Raw genomic sequence first — 22,100 nt, 5'->3', positions numbered from 1 at the left:
CAGTTAGCAGATCGTTCCATAAAGTATCCAAAAGGAATTGTGGAAAACGTCCTTGTAAAAGTCCAAGATTTCTTCTATCCTGTAGACTTTGTTATTTTGGATACAGAAGTTGCATGTGATTCCATTCCAATCATCTTAGGACGTCCGTTCCTTGCCACTGCTAATGCTCTTATTAACTGTCGAGATGGTTCCATGACCATGTCCTTCGGAAATCTTTCGGTCGAGGTGAATGTGTTCAAGTTGATGAAACAACTTCCAGAGCCTGACATTGATGGTGAGGTCAACAGGGTTGGCAGCATTCCGCAAGAGTATTTTACAAACTCTTTTCCTGAAGATGAAGTGTACCAATTTCTTTCCTTTAGCGACTTTTGAGTTTGAGGACGATGATTATACACAAGAAGTAAATGAGTTATTAGAGTCAGTACCATTATTTAACCCTACAACATGTTGATGTCTAGTAACTTGATGATCATCAATCTGTTTACTACATGGATGATGACCTTCCTCAAGAATCTTTAATACCCACTCCGCCCCCCCTAATTAAAACCTCTTCCTTCGAATTAAAATACGATACGGCTTGATGTTTGATGGTCATCACCCGTTATTATTTCTTCAAAATTGACCGACGATCGTGAAGCTCGTTTAATTAATGTCATTCAACAACATCGCTACGCTATTGATGGTCCCTTGATGACATTAAAGGCATTGAACCTAATGTGTGCACCCATCGATACACCTAGAAGAAAATGCTAGGGCGCCGGCGGAACCACAAAGTCGCCTAAACCCTACCATGAAAGATGTGGTCCGAGAGGAGGTGTTAAAATTACTAGATGCGGGTATTATTTACCCTATCTCTGATAGTGTTTGGGTGAGTCCTGTACACGTAGTTCCAAAGAAATCTGGCATTACAGTTGTGCGAAATGATAAAGATGAATGCATTTCCGCTCGTATCCCAGTAAAATGGCGAATATGCATTGACTATCGCAAACTTAATGCCGTCACTCGTAAGGATCACTTTCCACTTCCATTCATCGATCAGATGCTCGAACGTTTAGCCGGTCATGCCTATTACTGCTTTCTTGATGGTTATTCCGGTTATTTTCAGATAGTCATAGACCCTGCTGATCAAGAAAAGACAACGTTCACCTGTCCATTTGGTACATTTGCATATAGACGAATGCCTTTTGGCCTTTGCAATGCACCTGGTACTTTTCAACGCTGCATGCTTCATATTTTCAGTGATATGGTTGAACGGTTTATGGAAGTATTCATGGACGACTTCTCAATTTATGGAGATTCTTTCGATAGCTGTCTATCAAATCTTGAAAAGGTCTTTACACGTTGTGAAGAGAAAAACCTTGTTCTTAATTGGGAAAAATGTCATTTCATGGTTACTAAAGGAATAGTTTTAGGACATATCGTTTCAAAGGACGGAATCGAAGTCGACAAAGCTAAGATAGAAAAAATTGCTTCACTTCCTATACCAAAACAGTTCGAGACATTCACAAGATTCTTAGGACACGCAGTTTTCTATAGGAGATTTATTCAAGATTTCTCAAAGGTTGCTAGACCTTTAACCAATCTCCTCGCTTAAAGATGCCGTTTTTTATTTCGGTTTGAGTTGCAAAACAAGCCTTTGAGGTATTAAAACCGCATTAACTACCGCTCCCCATAATTCAACCACCGATTGGTCTAAACCTTTTGAATTAATGTGTGACGCGAAATTACCATGCTATAGGAGCTGTACTAGGGCAACGCCGGTGAAGATAAGTCGGTTGTCATTTACTATCGCGAGTAAAACCCTTAATGAAGCTCAACGTAACTATACCACCACCGAGAAAAGAGTTTCTGCGCCGTTGTATATAATGTTAGATAAGTTTCTTCCTTACCTAGTGGGTTCTCCAACTATTGTCTACATTGACCATGCGGCACTTCCGTTATCTATTAGCGAAAAAAGATGCAAAACAAAGGTTGATCCGATAGATTCTCCTTTTGCAAGAGTTTACTCTCGAAATTAGAGATAAAAAGGTAAGCGAAAATGTGGTTCTTGACCATTTATCAAGACTTGTCGCGATGTTGATAATCGATATCATCGAACCTATCCGGTGATTCCTTTCGGATGAACACTTGTACTCTATTTTTTTCGCGTACCTTGGTACTGACATAGTAAATTACTTAGTTACCGAGGAAGTTCCTTTATCTTGGTCTCGTAATGACCGGAAAAAGTTTTTATCACTGTGAAATTCTATTTCGGATGATCCCTACCTCTTCAAGTATTGTTCGGACCAACTAATCCGCCCGTTGCATTCCGACCGGGAACACAACGATGTTATCCTTCCGCCATGAACAATCTTGTGGTGGTCATTTTAGTGGTAAGAAAACTGCGCCAAGGTTCTACAATGTGGTTTTATTGGCCAACACTTGTTTAGAGATGCACATGAGCATTGCAAAGCATGCAATCGCCGCCCGCAGTTAGGTCGCATTACTCAACGTAATATGATGCCCTTAAATCCCATTCTAATTGTGGAAATCTTTGATGTATGGGGCATCGACTTCATGGGTCCATTTCCAAATTCTCATGGCTTCCTATACATACTTGTAGCAGTTGACTATGTGTCAAAATGGATTGAGGCATTGGAATGTCGAGCTAACGATCATAAAACGGTCGTTTTGTTTATAAAAGAAAATATTTTCTCTCGATTTGGTGTTCCAAAAGCTATAATTAGTGACGGGGGAAAACATTTCTGCAATAAAATTTTTGAATCATTAGTAAAGAAATATGGAGTCACGCACAAAGTGGCAACTCCGTTATCATCCTCAAACCAGATTGGTCAAGTAGAAGTCTCTAATCGAAAATAAAATCCATTTTGGAAAAAGCACAATCCATCTAGAAAAGATCGGTCTCTACGATTATCCGATGCCTTGTGGGCATCTGAGCGACTTTTAAGACACCTATAGGGATGTCTCCGGTGTCGCTTCGCGTTTTGGAAAACCTTGTCATCCGCCGGTTGAACTTGAGCACCGTGCTCTATGGGCCATCAAAAGCCTCAATTATAACACTAACATGGCGGTAAAAGAAAAATTGCGGTTAAATGAGCTTGAGGAAATTGAGTGATGCCTATGATCTCGAAATCCTATAAAGCCAACATGAAAAGAGTGCATGACAAGCACATATTGCGAAAAAGAGTTCAAAGTCGGTCAAAAAAGTTTTGATGTACAACTCAAGATTACACATTTTTCTAGGAAAATTAAAACTTCGATGGTCCGGTCCTTTCATTTGTCTCTGCTGTCATCCCTTATGGGGCTATCTCCGTGAAAAAACGAAAATGATGGTAGCGAATTCCAAGTAAATGGCCACTAGCCTTAACATTATCATGAGTTGCGCTCTCCGGATGTCGAAGAGACTCTTCTCAATGATCCAGTCTACCGGACTAATAGATTCATCGGGTGTACTTCTTTCCATGTATTTAAACAGGAAAAGTATGCCATTAGGGTAGCCGGGCCCTCTTCTATTTTCTTTTCTAAAATTCCTAGAGTGTGTGGTTGCAAGCGGGAACCTTAGTCCACGAAAACTCTACTTTTGGCGAGTATAAATGCCTTCCGATAATCGAAAGCAAACGCGTGCCTCTAGGAAAACAATGGGTACCAAAATTTCAACTCCTTCTTTCTCCTCCCTTTTCTATTCTCTTCCTCACCGAACTCCAACTCATCATTTGGTCCAAATCTCACCCATCTCGAATTGGTAATGGTTGTAGTACTTTTGCTCGAAGCGGCGGCGAAAAGGATGGGGTGGTGTATGAACCGGCCAAACTCCTTTACGTCGGTCTTGATCTTTTATCCGGAGATGAGCCAAGATAAAGGTATATTATTGTCCGACACCAGCTCAATAGGATAAACTTCGTCGTCGCCTCGTTGCTCCCCCACCGTTGGGATTAAATCTTGAGGATCGACATTAAAAGACTCACATTCGCCTTGAGGATCGGCGTTAAAAGACTCACATTCGCCTTGAGGATCGGCGTTAAAAGACTCACATTAAGCCTTGAGGATCGGACGTTAAAAGACTCACTTTTTCGCCTTGAGGATCGGCGTTAAAAAGACTCAACATGTATATACTCATTTTGTTTTATTAGCACCCAGCATGGTGCCCAAAGAGAGTCGTGATATGCACCATCGGACATTTCCTAGTTCGTACGGGCAATGGATTCCACCAGGCCAACCCCGTTCAGTTTTCTATGTGACTGTTTCGGGGCGGTTTGAGGCTATACCATATGTACTAAGGGTAATATTATTATTAGACCATTGCACAATTGGTCAAGGATGGTACCGTCCTAAACCCTAGGCCCCAAAACATAAAGGATAAAGCCACACCGGCTGGATTGGGTTCACCCAGAGCCGACATGAAAGTTGCCTGAGTTAAGCTGTTGTGATGTGTTGTTTTATTTGGATTTCCGGTGTTGTTGACACGTTCTTCTCGACTTGTACATTTGTATATAAAGGATAAATAAATAAAAACCAAAGATTGTTAAAAAAAAAAAAAAAAAAAAAAAAAAAATGTTTGAATGTGATTTTTCATATTCTAGTGGATGGCATTTTTAATACCGATCGTTTCGATATCTCATCCGTTAAATTCGAGTTGAAACGAATCGAATTTCCACGCTTGAAATTTCTAACATTTCGACATAAGAGGAATTTCTGTAATTCATTTGTACTTGGGCCAAAATTTTTACCCGACCAAAAACCCAAGATCCGGGTTTTCAAAGCCCACGCCACCCACACCACCGTCCACCCTCTCACTTCTTCTTCCACAAAAACGGATCTTGGTCCCTCACCATCCACTTTCATGCAGATACCAAGATGAATTAGGCCACAAGACGCGCGGCCAAACTCCACCAACCTCAACCCCTTCCTCCAAAGACCACCTCCTCCACCTCCTCTTGCTATTTGCACCATCAAAATTTAAATTATACCGCGCTATGGCAGCATGAAGACGAATTACAGTCGAGAGAAATTTCACAAATCTCTATAATTCCAGGATGTTTCACCCATTTTTTGATGAGGAAATTGAAAGTAGAGAGTGGGAATATCAATTGCATCGAATCCCAGCTCAATATTCTGAAGAATTGGTGTTGAAATTTTATAATAATGGAGGTTTCCGGGGTGACGAATTTTGGATTACGGCGGATGGGATGGAACGTGAACTCACGCTGGAGTTGATTTCGAATACCGCGCAGATTCCGATTAACTCGATAGCCCGACCACGTTATTGTCGAGTATCCGACCACGGGGATTTGATGTTTGACACGCTTCGAGGGGAGTACAACATCGCTCGAATCGTGGTACCAAAGATTCGCCGAGGCGTAACCAATTAGCCGCCACTCAATGGTTGGCGCCTGGCGTCATTGGAACTTCAAAGGCGTCCGACGTGAACAAGACTTTCTTGCACTTGCTGTGGATCCTACCGGGAGAGGAAGCACACTTTCTGTATGGTCCATTTCACGGGCCATATTCTCTACGACCGGCGTCAAGCGAAGTCGGCTCCTCTTCTTTACGTGCTTGTTTCGGCTTATGCTTAACTTAGGGTTCCATCGCTACTCCATTCATTGAAACAAGGTCTTTCGAGAATTTTGGAATTTTTGAGACTTGTGTTTTAGACCATTGGGACCGGTAGCTAGAGATGACATTGAGCATGATAACGCATACCTCCTCCTCCGCTTCACCACCGGACTGTTTTAATGAAGATACCATCGCCCGAATCAATACTCCTATGGATGCCTTGAGGAACATGAATTCTAGTATCTTGCGGGATGTTTCTTCGCCAGAAGAGATGATTACTTCCCGGAATGAATTCCAAAGAAGAAATGAGAAATCGCCAAGGCCAATTCCAGAGAATGATGATGGCTAATCGGCCAATTCAAGATCGATTCTTTCTGATCTATAGGCCACATTCCCGCCCTTCAATCGGCTCGGCTGAAGTTAAATTAGAGTGGCGAAGGCGTAGAAACCCGGGTTCATCTTCCTGCTAACCCGAGGATTCCCATGAGTCGTTTATTTTCTTTGGTTTAGAAATGACTATGTCATTTATTTCCCTAATGCATTGCATTTTTATTTTTAGTGCTAAATTATTATATATCGGTTGATTTCTCATAATTTTGTATCTCCGAACGGTTTAAATGAGAAATTATTTATGTTATCACGAATATAGTACTTTCAAAAATATGAGTTTGCTCCTTGATTCATTGGGCCTACTCTCAAAGCCCAACGGTCGAAAACCAACGGATCGATCCAAACGGTCACATGCCCAACGGTCAGAAACCAAGTTATAAATACAACTCTCCTTTCCTCTTTCACTCATTCCCTTCTCTCAATCTTCACAAATTCTTCTTCACAAATTTTCAATTTCTTGCCAATAATGAATAAACTAGAGCGATGGGAAAAGGAGCAACGAATGGGCTATCACATTAGTCGTGATAATGAGTGTTTATCATTATTCTCTTGTCACTCATGCATAACATGATCCGTAACATCTAGATCTATGTAACCGTCTCTTTTCTCGATTTTCATTTTGTATATTAGTATGGTGTGTTAAATAATTCTCACACATTTGTGCGGGTTACGTTATTAAATGGAGAAGTTTAAGATTAATTAGTTGTGTATATTAGTCGTCTTTTCCTCTCTAATAAAAAAAAAAAAAAAATAATAATAATAATAATAATAAGTAACAAAGAAAGGCCATCCAAAACTCACCGAAATAATTAATGGATACACATCGTGTTCAGAGAAAATCGCGCACGCTGCAAGGTACACATAACACTTGTCACACATGCAGCTCGATTATTCTATCCATATTCTATTACTGAGTTATGATCATCATTTCTGAAATTACGTGTAAGTTTAACTACCCTGTGAAACTTTCCTCCGTATTTTCTAAACATTAAACCATCTCATTAATTGTATTTGGATATCTGACATGACAAAGACTTACTGTGGATCCCCTATGATGCTGTACATAATCACATGGGTCATTAAATACACTTGGACTCCAGATTGGTATAGCCTCATAGATTGCCTATAAATCTCTTCTTTTTAAGCCATTCTTATTCATACAATTTTCACTATCCTTCCTTCAGTAATGGCTCAACCAAGAAAAATAACGGCAGAGAAAGACTACCTAAAAACTTTCGAAGGCCGGTTTTCTCCTTATTTTGACACTGAAATCATACGTCGAGGATGGACGCCTCTTCTATATCATTCAGCAGCCTAGTTATTCCCGAATTGGTTTTGATGTTCTACCAATTTAGCGGTTATGAAGATGGAAAATTCTACTTCAATGCCTATGGACAACAATTGGAATTGAATAAGGAAATGATCTCCTACATACTTCAAATCCCACTAAAACCCAGAGTCCCTTGTTCGAGTCATCATTCGATTCCAAAAAACTTTCTTTGAGCTACCGTATCTCATGGCGACGTCGAACATACACATCACATGGTTCTTCAACGCTCTTTGAAACAGAATCAACGTGTTGTGCTCCACTGGTTGGGACATAATTTGGTAGGTACATCACACCAATCTGAAGTCACAAAGCCTCAACTTCACCTACTTTGGATTTTGCAAACTCAAAGAGATGACTTTTGTCCGATCCAACACCTCCTCGAACGTAATCACCAAGAAAACAAGAAGGTCGGCCAGTTCTACCCACTTTGTTACGCAGATTATGATCGTTAGGGTTATCCAATAATATCTCCGAGACACCCCTTCAAAGAGCATATATAAAGGTACTTCAAACAGACTACTCCGTTGGTTTTAGACCCCTCGATACTCGATAGATTAGCAGAGCACCTCAAGCTCAAATTCGACCATTTATTTGATGAAAATGCCATGTCAATATTATTAATCCCATGGAAGGCATTAAACTTCTTCATCGGGGTTTGAGGGAACTACACGCCATTTCGAATATCATCATCACAACCCTTCCGGATTTCCAAGATCGTGAAGCAACGATGATGTTGAACAGGGAAGAGATCTTGGAAAATCATTCTCAATTCTTGAAAAATCATGCTCTCCTAATGGAAAATCAAACTATACTCTGCCGATAGGGGGACATTCAGATGCAGCTCGGCCAACAAATAGATGACCTAAAAATGCAAAAATATGCATCTCCTAGATCAATATCGTAATCCATGATATTACTAAGTCAATAAGTATATAATCATATATATTATTACGCGTTTTACGTCATTACTATATATTTTTATCTTATCCTTTTGTTTTATTTTGTATGAAATGCTTAGTAGAATTGTCATCATTTCCATTATGACTAATATAATTTTAACATGTGCTACAGGAGGGTCTATTTTCTTACATACTCATTTTTCCATCCAGTTGTCGTACCTAGTTCATTACTTCATCCATCATGGCATCTTCATCAAACACAGCATCTTCATCATCCATGGTCCCTCCCAAACTCATTCCTGAGCAATCCTTTCAGTCTATGATGGATTCCAATGCCTATGGCCATCTCTTCCATGATTACATCACAAACATTGGGTGGTCTTCCCTAATTCTTCAACCTAACCAAACGTATTCTCCAAGTTTGGCTGCATACTTTTATGCTAATATGGAAGACACACCAGCATTCAACCATGCACATGGTTTCTACTTAGAAGGGTTCACAATCCGAGTTGGTGACACACCCCATATCTTTTCTGAACAACAACTTGCCCTAACTTTGGACCTTCCATATCACGAACCTGCTGCATCTTGGCATTACATCTATCATAATTCTTACCGTTCTTTTTCGGGCAAGCATTTAGCGACTCTTATGGTGATGGTCTTGAGATCAAACGAGAAGGAGATGGCCGGCCATGTACCATGGCTTAAACATCACCATTCCATTAGCAAGCATGACCATGAACATGGGGACCGCAATGTTATTTGTACTCTCGACATTATGGGAGATTGGCATTTCTCCGCCAATGAGGTCCGCCATAATTCGTATTCATTACTAGCTCGTGGTCATGCTTTATTTAACATTTTAGGTTGTGTTGTCTCGGCTGAAAACGAGCTCGCGACTTTCAGGATAAGTATATACTTTTACCGCCACCGCTTGCCGAATCATAAAGACACATTTCCCACAGTTTGCAGCTACTTTTCATGACTGGGTCAAGGTGGATTCCATGTGCCCAGCAAACAGAATCATTCGCTCATTAAGGTTTCGTTAATGGAAGCGTCCTGCTCGATACCTGAGGCATGTTCGATGTTACCCAAAGGACGAAAATATGAAGACCAATTTGAGGGAATCCGGAGACAAAGAATGGGCCGAAATCTGGCAGACTATTATCTATTGACGTGATGCTAAGGAAATGCATTTCCTTAAAGAGGACGCCAAACCTTCACGTCCTGCTGGATGGTAAACTTGAGTTTGCCATTGTACATATATCTAGCTAAACCTTCTATTTGGTGTGTTATTGTTTTTCATGTTTCGTACGCTATGGTTCATTATATCGTGTGCTATGTTTAGTGTGCTATTGAACATTTTCTTGTTCTTTCTGAATAATATATTATGATCTCCAACCTCTCGCTCCAGTAGCGGTTGTTGTTAGTGGGAGAATTGGTTTGGATGTTGTTTCTAACCCTAAGGAGGCGGAATGGATTAAACCCCTTCCTGGATAGATTAAAATCAACTATGGTACGGTTTGTTTTATTATAAAAGTTATGTCTAATGTTTTATGTGTTGTGGGTTGTCGGGGATCATGAAGGTGTTTTCCATGGAGCTACTACTCAAATCCACATGGCTCTTTAAGGAGCATGTTATGTTACTAGCTATAGAGATGGCAGTGTGATATGGCAGGTAGCAAGGATATACATGCATGATTTTGGAAATGGAGTCCAAAGAAATTCACAGTATTTTGACACGGAAGCAAAATTAACTAGCAATGGAGGCCAAAGAAGGGCAATGTTAGGATTTGACCGATAGTCTAGTTTCTTTCATCTCTAGAAGTATTCATGTTTTTTGTAATAGTAAAGCCAATAGGTTAGCCATTTGGGTTAAACAACAAGGTCTTAGTGATCTAACTATGTATGATGGGGACTTCCGCTCCAACTTCATTTATTAGAGTAATGAACTGAAGAATTTCATCAAAAAAATTAAAAAAAATGGGCTTCTTTTATGATAATAAGGTTTATTGCTGATGTCACCAAACATTAAAACCATTAAATAGTGATAGGCTATTGGCTGAGCACAAACAAGATACAAGTATAGACAACATCTATACAGTACAATATAATACGTCAGGTGCCCATGTTGGTTGCCTCAGTTTTAAGGTTCCAGTTTCTGTGTGTTGCAAGAAGTCAAGATTTGTTTTTCTGCCTACTTTAATATATAGGAGATTCTTTCTCTATGTATAGACATGTAAGTTCAACAAAACACAAAGAAAAATGTAAGGAATCATGGGTTCTTTAATAATGCTCTTGGGGACTCCCTTTATCTTAGATAAATAAACAGTAGTCTTGCCATCATTTTGGATGGCTCTACAAGGGAATGGTTCTGTTTATAGAAAAGCAGAGCCAGATTTCCTATAAGTCTTGATGGTTACATGTAGAAAAATAGGGATTACTACTTACGTGGTTGAGGGCTTTGCACTACTAGAAAGTGTTGAAGTAGCATTATTGATACTTATTTAATTATGATGTTTAATGAGAATAGGAATGATGGAATAAGTACATGGATGATGATGGATGATGGGTGTCATTGGTCAATTGCACAATAATCAAAACCTAATTATCTCTTAATGAGTAAATGATGAATAGGATATTATTCCACTTTTACATTGTAGTAGGTCATGAAAGACGAGACCGGAAAGGGGGTTGAGGGATTAAAACAATGATTGTAGAGATTATGAATTAAACTAATGCTAAGCTAAACTAGACTAAACTTTGAGAATAAAAGAATATATGAGAGGTAATTCAAGAGAATCAAATCCACTAATACCTTTGATCCTTGACCTTTATCCCCATGGTTGTTCTCATAAGTAGACTACAATTAGGCAATCAAATGAGTGTTGATGCCTTCTTTGATGAAACATCGTTAACAATTATTTCTACTTAAGGTTGTTCCTATGTTTATGCTACTAATATATTATTTCCTTTTATGTAAGCCTAGATAGCCATTCAATGTATTACCAAAAAGCAACATCAATAAGTACTTCCCAATTAAGTCATTCAATGAATCGCCACTTTAAGGCAAACATAAAGAATATTCCACGGGTAGCCACTCCCCTAAGCTACCCCCTTCTAAAGCAACACAAAAAATACTTGCCTAACTATAAAGAACTACACTACTAAAAGAAAAGTAAAGAACACTAGCATGATATTAAATTGCAAAACATAAACCCTATTTTATACTTTCATCCTCTGGTGTGGGCAATGAGACTAATAACTAAACACATAAATAACTAACCTGATTGGAAAACGCTATGAACCAAAAGAATCACCGAACCCTAAGCACTGGCTTCATCTCCTCCCTTGAAGAAGAAGATTAGCCTTCCATAAAGAAGGAAGAAGAAGAAGAAGAAGAAAAAGAAAATAATAACATAATACTAGGGAGTTTAATTTATTAACCATTTGCCAAGATCTTGAAGTGAGTTTTTTTACGAAAAAAAAAAAAGAAGAAGAAGAAGATCATGAAGTACTCTCTTAGGAACTAGAAATAATTCTAGCTGTTCTATTCTAGCTATAAGTACCTAAAAATACCCAAACAAAAGGGTGAAAAGAGCAGAATGAGCACATCTTAAGAAAAGAAGAGAACAAAAAAAACACATTAGTCTTGAGCATTTAGAGATCACAGAGCAGAAGGTATTATGTATAGCATAAGTTGTTTGTAAGCATCTACATGGTATCCGAGTTGAAATTATTCTCATCCCACATAACATGATAGTGAGTAGGTCGGCTGGTACCCTGTGGACGTTATGGAACCATGGTTAAAACAGGACATCCAAAAATAAAAACTTGTATGACTTGTACAAGAATTACCTCGATGATACCAAAGATGATCGCGACATTAAAAAATCAAACTCCTCAAGGATGACATATCATTGAATCAACTATATACAAGGCCTAATTAAGAAAAAGTCATGTTTCAAACAACAATTTATCATATGACAAGAATCACTTGATAACCGATTGGACAAGAGCGGGTACCGTGAAGAATATTTCCACTGGGTCATTCATATTTTTATTATCATGATCGCCAGGAAAAGACGCGTGTATGGTGTCTTTTTTTCTGCATAAACTACAAACGCTATAGGGAGGAAGATACCCTCTTGTAGAGCAGCAAGCCCGGATAAGAAACAAAGGATTCATATTAGAAACTAATTTTACTAGAACAATCTTTAGATAATTAAATGAAGATTCAAGACCTTGCGAATCGCGTCCAACTCATTGAGTTGGACCTGGCTGAACTGTCCTTCACTAACACCATCTCTGCAAATTTGAAAAAAAATATATTATTGTAGGAATATATTCGTCTTCCAACACATATTAAGAAACGTTGCTCCTAAATAAGGGTCATCACCTATAAAATATAATTCGTTGTGGTTTGTACCCAGTTGACTTCCTGAACGAAATCGGCGGCTCTCTATACAACAAAGTTACAAGATAATAAGAAAATACTCGAGGAACAAAACTTTGGCTCCACTTTGCAACTAATCCAACTCTGCCAGTTTAACACCATGCCACAGATAAATAAGCCGCTACATCCCCAACAATAAGAATCAAGATTCACAAAGAATTTGGGTGTCATCTCGAATAAAGCAAAACACATGGTTTTGATATGAAACCTATTTCCAAGTTTGGCAATTTTATAAACTACTTCACATTGTAGCTATTCATATGTGATACATGGGTAAGCTAAAATGTTGAACAAAAAGGGTCGTTTTATTCTACTTAAGCACTTCCAAGAAAAACAACTATTCACTCACCCGGATCATCCCCTCGCATGAAAGGTACCCTCCCCGGGATCTTCAACCAATAAGTAAAGATCTTGGATCAACTCCCTGGGTGATGGTGTTGTCTTTGAGACAAGACCTCAGTATTTTGATATCTCCGCCACCCATGGAAGCAACCACCGCCAATAGATACATTTTAAATATGGAAGGACTTAGGTAACACATCAGCAAGTAGAGGAAGAAAAGAGTGACTTACAGCTGCAATAGAAGGGCTGGAATCTTCCCCAGGACTGCGGTGTGTAACATCGGCACCAAAAATAATCGTTGGTTTTTCTGAGACAATTGGCATTCTCCTGGAGAGCGCATCCACCAGAACTGTGTTCCTTCCACCAGCCTACACCAAATTGCAAACCATGAGACTAACACACCACCACACAATAGTCTAGTGTAAATACACTAGCTGAAATGAATAGAACAACCTTCACATTAATCTTAAGAGCCACATTTTCAAGATACTGCTTGTTACATTTCATCACGCTTTAGGATGACAACACCGGAGATTATACCCAACTCGCCCTCTAAATTCTTTTAATTTTACCTCAGAAAAGTGAAAACCAAGCATATTAATAATATGCATGAGATCAGATAAAATCTACTAAGCTTTTACTCACCATATGAACCAGTGCAATCTGGTAATATAATGATCAAAAGTTGGAGATGCCCCTGCTGACATGAACTTGCAATTTTTACAACTGATTGGGTGTGAGCCTGAATCAGAGTCTTTTCAATATGATCAGCAGACCGTGTGAAGAGCAATGGGAGCAAAGGTTTTGGGTTGATACTCTGACAAGATGATCAAAAGAGTTAATGTAATTTATACACATGAATAATTGTACGTACAGATATTGGAAAAGAAAGCTATACCATTCCTTTACTGTTACACATGGAAACAAGATCAATGAAGAAACGCCCAGCACAATCTTGGTTCAGGTATGAAAAGTTGATACACATCCAATGATGTATAGTACCTCCATTAACCATTTTCTACAAATAAGAAGATCAAATATCAAACAGGATACAAATAAGTACATGGACACTAGAAGAGCTAAAAAGAGTTGATTTCAACTAGCCAAAAACACCAACATTAATAATGCCCTCTTGCCCTACGAGGTGTATAACCCACCAACCTTATAAATCAAAATATAGCTATGTAAAGCAAGCAACGAAAAGCAATAGTTAGATAACAAAAGCAATATCAAGTAGGTAGTTGCTAGTACGATTGTAATGTAAGAAACTACCCAAACAAAAACACGTGCTGGAAGAATGTAAGAAACTTGCTAATCAAAACATAATCAAAAGCCTTACGTTTGAATGTAAGAAACTTGCTAGTCAAAACAGAATAAAAAACATGTGCTGGAAGAATGTTTGAAGTTTGTACACTAACCAAAACAGAATCAAAAGCCTTAAGTTCTATTTGTTAAGCCCTTTTCGTCCTTGAACAAATGCATGCCTATCTTGGATTTCAAGAGCCATCCGTGTTATAATAGCTTGTAGCTTTGTTCCCACTCCTAAGATTGCCTCTGCAAGCGGTTCAGGGTGATTGAACTTCAAGACTAGTTAGGAAAGCTACTACCATAATACATAAAATTGCTTACAAGTAGAGGAAACACCGCTATCCACAACAAAACGCCGCCATCTTGGAAATAACAATATGATCCAATGAAAAAGACTGCATCTTAAATTGAATTTGAATTGAGAATATAAATAACCAGAAAAATGTTTGATTAAAGACGTGAGCTCACCAAAGAACACATTCGTATATTTTTGAAGCAAAAATACCACAAACCGGTTAGGCCATAGCAAAGGACTATTGACATCATGGAGCAGTTACGAAATTAAAATGCATAATTAGAAATTCATTATCAAAAACCAACACAACTAGAAAAGTTTCTGATAGAACCACAACTAGAAAAGTTTCTGGATAGTGCAACGAACTAGTTCCCTTTTATCAATTCTCTCTTCTCTTGTAGTCGGGTAAAATCCTCACTGCCCAATAGTGAAAGTGTTCGGTTATTTTCTCAGACAAGTTGGCATCTTTTGGTTTTCCTTGCTTTCAGGTAAAATCCACCACTAAGGTATAGTGGGTGTTCTGATTAGCTTCAGGAATCGGTCTAATCCTATTTTAGCTCATGATTTCTTCCTCATTCGAGTAAAATCCTTTGCTGCTGACAGCTAAAGTTCTGGAAAGGAAAGGTTAGTCATGGACATCTATGAGCTTGAGAACCCCTATAAGGTGTCCAATGAAAAGCTACAACCACCACTGCAATCCATCAACAACGTGGTTCGAGCTGAAGATTCAGTTCAGAAAGAAACACAGAGGATTTCCTATGTGGATGCGACAAAGCAACACTCTAGGGCGCCAGTGGAATTTTAGGAATACTGGGAGCCCGAATCCCTCATGTCAATTGCACGTGGAGTGGGTTATCCAATGCAAATAGACGAGAAAACTCTCAATCGAGAGTATGGATACTACGCTAACATCTTAGTGGATGTGGATCTGTCAGAGCCTATCCCGGATCAAATCTACGTCAAAGCTAAGAATTTGAACTTCTGGCAAACAGTAGAGGTCGGAAAACTACCAAAAATGTGCACGCATTGTAAAATTGTTGGTCACTTGGTCATAGAGTGTAGGAAGCTGAGAAGGGATATGCAACACAACAAAGATAAGGATAGGACAAACAAGGATAAAGAGGTGGTGGTGGACGCCACACCCCTCCCGGAAAATGGTGGAGAAAATTTTCAAAGGAGGAAAGTGGAAACGAAACTTCGGGGAGAAAGCGGACAAGCAAGGGGAGACTTTACGGAGACCAAAAGCCTCGAGAAACATAGAGGGTTGATGTCGAGCAATTGTTTTTGATGGGCTAGGAGAAGTGGAAGAGGTTCATGTTATAGAGGATCGGAACATATGGTCTCCACCAGCAAAGAAAAAGTTTCCTACAAGTTCCGATCATCCGATCTTGGATTTTCTCAAAGATGAGCAAGATGCTTCGTCATGAGCAACACCAAGAGACTTCGGGGTACTCGTGGTGTTCAAGTAGATTATGGATATGTGCAACAATATGATAGAGAATGGGAATACTCTCCTACAAATCAAGTTAAGGGGAAAGATGGTCCGGGTTCCGGGAGATGAGGCTGTGTCTCTAGGCGGACTTCGTGAGGTGACTCAGACTCTTTCGTGAGTGCGTGACACTGGACACGAGGCGTAATCGTGAGGTCTGTGGCTCTAGGCGGACTCGAGAGGTTGGTGCCCCTAGGCGGACTCGAGAGGAGGAAGTGATCCATCAATCGGCAGTAGTAGCGGCAGAGAACCATCACCTCATTTGAGAGAAATACTCTCCTACGAGATCAAGTTTTGGGGAAAGCATGTCCGGGTTCCGAGATGAGGCCCCGTGTCTCTAGGCGGACTTCGGAGATGAGGCCCTCGACCCACATTATTTGGTTCACCGGTACAAGAGAAAGGATCAAAATTCAAGATGAGTTCAACTTCGGTTTCAAATCGGTCGAGTGGACTCATTAGTCAAGTTTCACCCGGCCTGAATTAGCGAGCAATAAACTTCGATCAAGTAACTCGGTCAAGTCGTTATTTAACAATCAACTGCGGTAGCATTGTTCTTGTCAAATGGAAAGCCCGATATTATATTACTAAATTGGTTGTTGTAGTTTAACAAAGAGTTTTTTTTTTTTTTGCTCAAGTGAAAAATAATGTTACTTATTCATGGGAGCTAAATGGCAAATTGTATAAAATAAAGAAAAGGTTGCATATAATAAGAGCATGGAAAGAATCAAGAAGATGCTCACAAGTAAAGATCATGAGGGAAAGACAATAGATAGTAAAAAGGCAAGCAAAAGTATATAATGTCATGGTGATGATTTGAGGTGGGTTTTTGTCTTAGCATGTTGTTACCATTGTTTTCACACTGTTGTTCTTTTCGTTCATGAACTCGTTCAAGTGTTGAAGGATACGAGGTCTTTTCTTTCACATTGATGGTGATGCTGAAAAACTTTTCAATGGGCAACCTTTAACAAGGCCTAACAACTCATCATACATTGGCAGAAAGACTTGAGTGATTCTTGAACTCTGTGTTATGTAAACTTCTGGGGACCGATAGCGATTACTGACCCATCCTAAGGCACCTCAGACTCACTTAGAAGCTCAATTTGGTGCCCTTTTCCAAATGCATTCACCACATTAGTTTCCATCATCTGAAAATTTACACAATCTCAAATTCTTAACACCCAAACACTATATTGTCAAACTTATAACATGAAAGAAAACACTGACCTGAAATAAGAGATGGGTCTCTGAGTTTTTTACCAACAGAAGAAGAAGCATAAGAAGAAGAATCTGAATCAACTTGCTGAACAAGAAAAACAAAAGCAAAACCACCTTCACCAAGTTGTCTTAATATTCTATAACGATTCTCATTTATCCAAACATCTTCACCACCATTTACTGCATCATATAATGCATTTAAACCAGAAAATGAACAACCCATCTTCTCTGTTTTTAGCTCTCACCTCATTTTTCAACTTGTTCAGAGTTGAGAGTACTTTGGTAGTTGTAATTCTAGTTAGCAAGTCTACTTCATGACCAGAGTGTACTTTTGATTTGTGCCTTACGCGTGGTAGTTTAATAAGTGTTTTCTGAATCTCTAGGACTTTTTAGTTGATTAAAATTGACGGATCAGGAAACAAAATGGTCAAGCAATATGATCCTACATATATATAGGCATGCTGTGAACATTTGAGGGTATAAATAGGTGGTAAACACCAAGAAAATGCACATATCTAAAAGCATGCTCTACATATGAAATATAGGATAACATAAAGATATAGGCTTAACAAGAACTACAAAGGAAAACTAAAAAGGCATAAAGTGAGAGGAGTTTAAAGATTGAAGCAAGATTATGCTAGTGATACATATTCATAGTTACTAAGGAGAGACTTCTCTTTGCTCCAATGCTCGGCTCATTTCAATTGAATAACACCACTACATTAGCTACCAGCCCAAGCCCCCAAGGGAACGTTATACAACAACTCTTAAGAATTGACACTAGTTTCAAAGATCGGAAGGCCTTGATTTGAAAAATCCACCACCACCTACATAGCAATTCATCTCTTTCTCAACTTCAAGACCAAAAAAGTAAAATCCCACATCCAAAACCAAAAGCCACACTAGACCCAGTTAAAGACACTGCAAAGACAAACCCGACATTACAAAAGACTTTTCTTTCTTGTTCATATCTCTTGCAGCCATAGCTAATTCAATCCTTAAAAATAACATAAGCACTCCCAAAATCCCAATAGGAAACCGACTCAATATCCTCACAAATGAATTCCCAAAACCAGTCCCAAAACCAACTTCATGACCCCTAAAAGTAATAATCGATGCCCCACTCCTTCCACCAACATAAAACAATCAGAAATTCATGATTCCTATTCGCCTTTACTGCACGCCTCAATTCACTATTGATGTCTCCTTAGCTTCATCGACATAATAATTGTGATGAACTTAACTACATGAAATCTATATGCAAATACAAGTGAATTCAAAGGAAAATTACATTCAAGTATACAAGACAGAGGGAGAAATCAGCTTCTTGCACATCAATTAAGCCAGGCATGACGGCAGCATCTCCATAATTAACCACATGTGCTACTCTAAACGCTTCAGAAACTCCAAGAATTGGATCTGGAGGGGCCATTGATACACCCTTAAAGCAAGAAACATTTACTGCTACAGTCATAGTTATCCTGCCAAGAAACATTAATAAAGGAATGGAGATTACGAAGATGAAAGGCGAAAAGGTGAGAGGCGGAATCGATAAAATTGAAACCCGATTCTCTTTTGATCCAAATCAGGGTTTTATCGTTGAGAATCCAAAGAAAAGTATCTAAGCGGAGACAAAACCAAAAATGAGAAACAAAAATGAAAACGAAAAACACTACAAAAGGTGTGGGAATGAGGAAATGGAAATTCAATATTACTTACTCTGTGGGTACAAATTAACAATCAAACTTATCTTATGTTGGTACGCCTTTATATTTCCTTCTAGAAGTAACCTCATTGTTTCCAAAGCCTCTTCACTCGACTAAAAAAAAAAAAAAAAAACAATTAACAACCAAAGTAAGACAGTACACATACAAATAGAGAAACTAAAACATACAAGAAATCTTTGCCTTTCATCATCTTGACCTGCAATAGCAAAAAAGTCAATCTTAAATCTTTAGGCGCAATGAAGAGAGGTAAAACCACCATAAAAACCATAAACATTACCTCAGTGACTTCTCCTACTGACTCACAGAAGCCCTTTAGATCCTTCCTAGAAGCATCATGCGGAATACCACCAACATACACCTCATAACCATACAATCAAATTTCAAAAATGCATCCACCAGAAGGGAAAAAAACATAGGCAACACATATATGATGAATATCAGGGGGAAAGGATGATAGTATTCACTTACATGTGTAACTCCACCTTCTTGTCCATGCAAAACATATAAAAGCTCCATATTGCCCTAAGAAACAAGATGGAGTAAAATATGAGTTTCTCGCCATGAATAGAAACAAGCAGAAATCGTAGAAGAAAGAAAAAGAATTACTTACATCTATAATAGCACCAGTAGCTTCAGTTAACGTAGGTGAATCCAGCAAAACAAAACATCTACCATCCTTCTCCCTCCTCCTTTATCCGGCTTTGGGACCAAAGAATGCAAACTTATCTTAAATTTGCAATAAAGAGTTACCAAGGGGGTTGGTAGAACACAACTCAATTATTGCTTTCCTAAGAACCATATTACATAGTGATAAAAAATATACATCACAACCACGAAACCCAAAAGGAAATAACAAAATGCCAATAGTTTACTTAGTACTTGGCACTGGTAAAAGCCAATAAAAACATTTAAGTAAATGAGAAGTGTTTCAAGAAGGTGACCCAATGATTACAACATTAGCAGTTCTTTGGGCCAGATAACACTCCCTTGAGCGACCTCGCCAAGCTTTGATCTCCAATCATCATGAGGCAATGGTAGTACAAAGACTCCGTCATAAACCACGTTCACATGAACTTTGAAGTTCCCCTCTTCCAATCTCCTATTACCAAACTCGGTATTAGGATCAATATCTTGCACGATACCTCTTGCCACGACTCTAAGTGGCCAACCACCATGCAGATCACATTCTTTACCAATATATTCATTGACAACCTACAAATTTAAATTGTGTTATCAGTCTTTCCTTATAAGAGATGTTTTTTCAAAAATAACTCGAATAATTACCGGAAGCGTGACTAGAACGCGTGGCGATTCAACATCTGCCATAGGCATTCTTCCTTGGCTCATAAATTCTCTCAACAAAGTCAATTCTCCAACATCAGATTCTGAAGCACATCTACCCTCTTCACAAGGTCCGTGGTCATCTCTTTCAAAGCTAAATTCTGTTGCGCCACAACTTTCATCTTCTTCACCGATGTTTTGCAGACCCCTTCACCCAATCCTCGAAAACAACCACTACTATCTAGCCCAAGAACCTGTACTTAATGGACAATTGATTTAATACCCTTAAAATCATGTCGAACAACAATTAATTACAATAACTATGATTCAATATGAGACCTTTGTGAGGGCATCATTCACCGACGTCTCTCGTGACTCCGGGTGCAAAGCAGTGTAGTCATTAAGCTTTTCCTAGTAAATCAGATAAACAAAAATATCTCAAATTACTATCTTAAAAATAATTTAGTATCTCAATTCTTATTAAGTCGAGACACTAACAACTAGCTCCGGTCTTGGTGTTCCCCATTCTTTCTTTTATGATTGTGCATATATTGGTCCAATCTAGTGATAGATGACACAGGGGACCCTTTCTCCTTTGCTATTTCAACTTTAGCTACAAATGCAGATTTCCTCCCAAGACACGAAGAGTTTTTTGTTGCTTACGATTTTCTGTGTTTCCTCAAACTAGAAGCATGCACATGTTAAAGTTAGTAATAGTGCACTTTAATTTATATCAAAACACATATACCTAATCACCATGAAAGAAAATAGAAAATCCATTAACCTTGAATTTCTGAATTGCAATTATCCACAAATTGTCGCCAATCTTGCGGAGGAATTCCTTGTTTAGAATGTTCCTCACAAAGGAAGGAGGTTGATCTTTGGCGTATTTTTGAACAACTCATGCTTGTACTCCTTCCACGCTTTCGAATTTGCTTATTGTCCAATCCGTCAATAGTATCGATGTTTTCAAACACATACATTCTTCCTAAAGTTTTATAGCTTTGGGTATGATGCTCTCATGTGAACGAACCGGGTTTCCAGCTATCATAGCGAATTGGGATGTCACGCGGCGAAAGCAATGTGACCAAGCTTGGTGATGAAATGGTCAACCTCTTCTTTGGGCTCATCCGGTTAACCCCATTCATTAAGCTTAATGATTACCTTCTCATAGCCTTCGGGCAGCTCCTCCGAAACACCTATCGAAGGACCTCTTGTTTCTTTAGAAGAGGAAGTTGATGCACCAGAAATGTGTGTCTCACCTGCATATATCAACCAAATTTGTTTGTAAGATCAAAACAATGGTACGGAAAAATGAAAACTAAAAGTCATCTCCATTACCTAAGTCATCACCAAGGCTGTCACTTAGTGAATGTGAGCTGTTATGTGTTTGTCCCTCGTCCATGTGCAAAGAGTTGTAATACAATACAAAAAGTATGCATGTCCATGGTGCAAAGATCAAGATCAATTAATTTTTTATTTAAATTTCTATTTAACTAGCAAGATAAAGCATTCCATAAAAGGCCTATTATGCACACATGAAAAATACAGCCGGAAAAGAAAAAGATTCAAGTACGTGCATACCCTGCTCAAAACAAAAAGTTGCACTTAATCAAAGAACTACCAAAATTTTAATACCACAAAACTCACACCACTAAGTCAACACAAAATATAAATGGACTATGTTCTAGATCTCTTTCTTTTTCTGCTACTCTCAACAACTTCAAACATGTCGTCTGGGTCATTGAATATCAGTTCATCCACCATAGAAATGTCGAGGTTGTTAGGCCCTATATCTGAATCATTCACCAATCT

At 38.8% G+C, this 22,100-nt stretch overlaps 1 protein-coding gene across 1 annotated transcript; it reads right to left on the bottom strand.

Annotated features, from left to right (window-relative positions):
• Positions 1-13,607: 13,607 nt before the first annotated feature.
• On the bottom strand, positions 13,608-18,762 carry LOC147498180 (protein argonaute MEL1-like). The gene is made up of 5 exons (XM_086563162.1): positions 18,719-18,762; positions 17,287-17,398; positions 17,139-17,207; positions 13,869-13,988; positions 13,608-13,787 (listed from the first exon to the last, which is right to left on the bottom strand). Exons 1-5 carry the CDS (start codon positions 18,733-18,735, stop codon positions 13,608-13,610), a joined length of 498 nt encoding a protein of 165 aa, XP_086419288.1. The 5' UTR covers positions 18,736-18,762.
• Positions 18,763-22,100: the final 3,338 nt, after the last annotated feature.

Source organism: Coptis chinensis, chromosome 5 (genome assembly GCF_015680905.1).
Source record: "Coptis chinensis isolate HL-2020 chromosome 5, ASM1568090v1, whole genome shotgun sequence".
In the NCBI taxonomy this organism is placed as follows: domain Eukaryota; kingdom Viridiplantae; phylum Streptophyta; class Magnoliopsida; order Ranunculales; family Ranunculaceae; genus Coptis; species Coptis chinensis.
The sequence above is the reverse complement of the archived record's forward strand: the minus strand, read 5'-3'. Positions and strand labels throughout refer to the sequence as shown.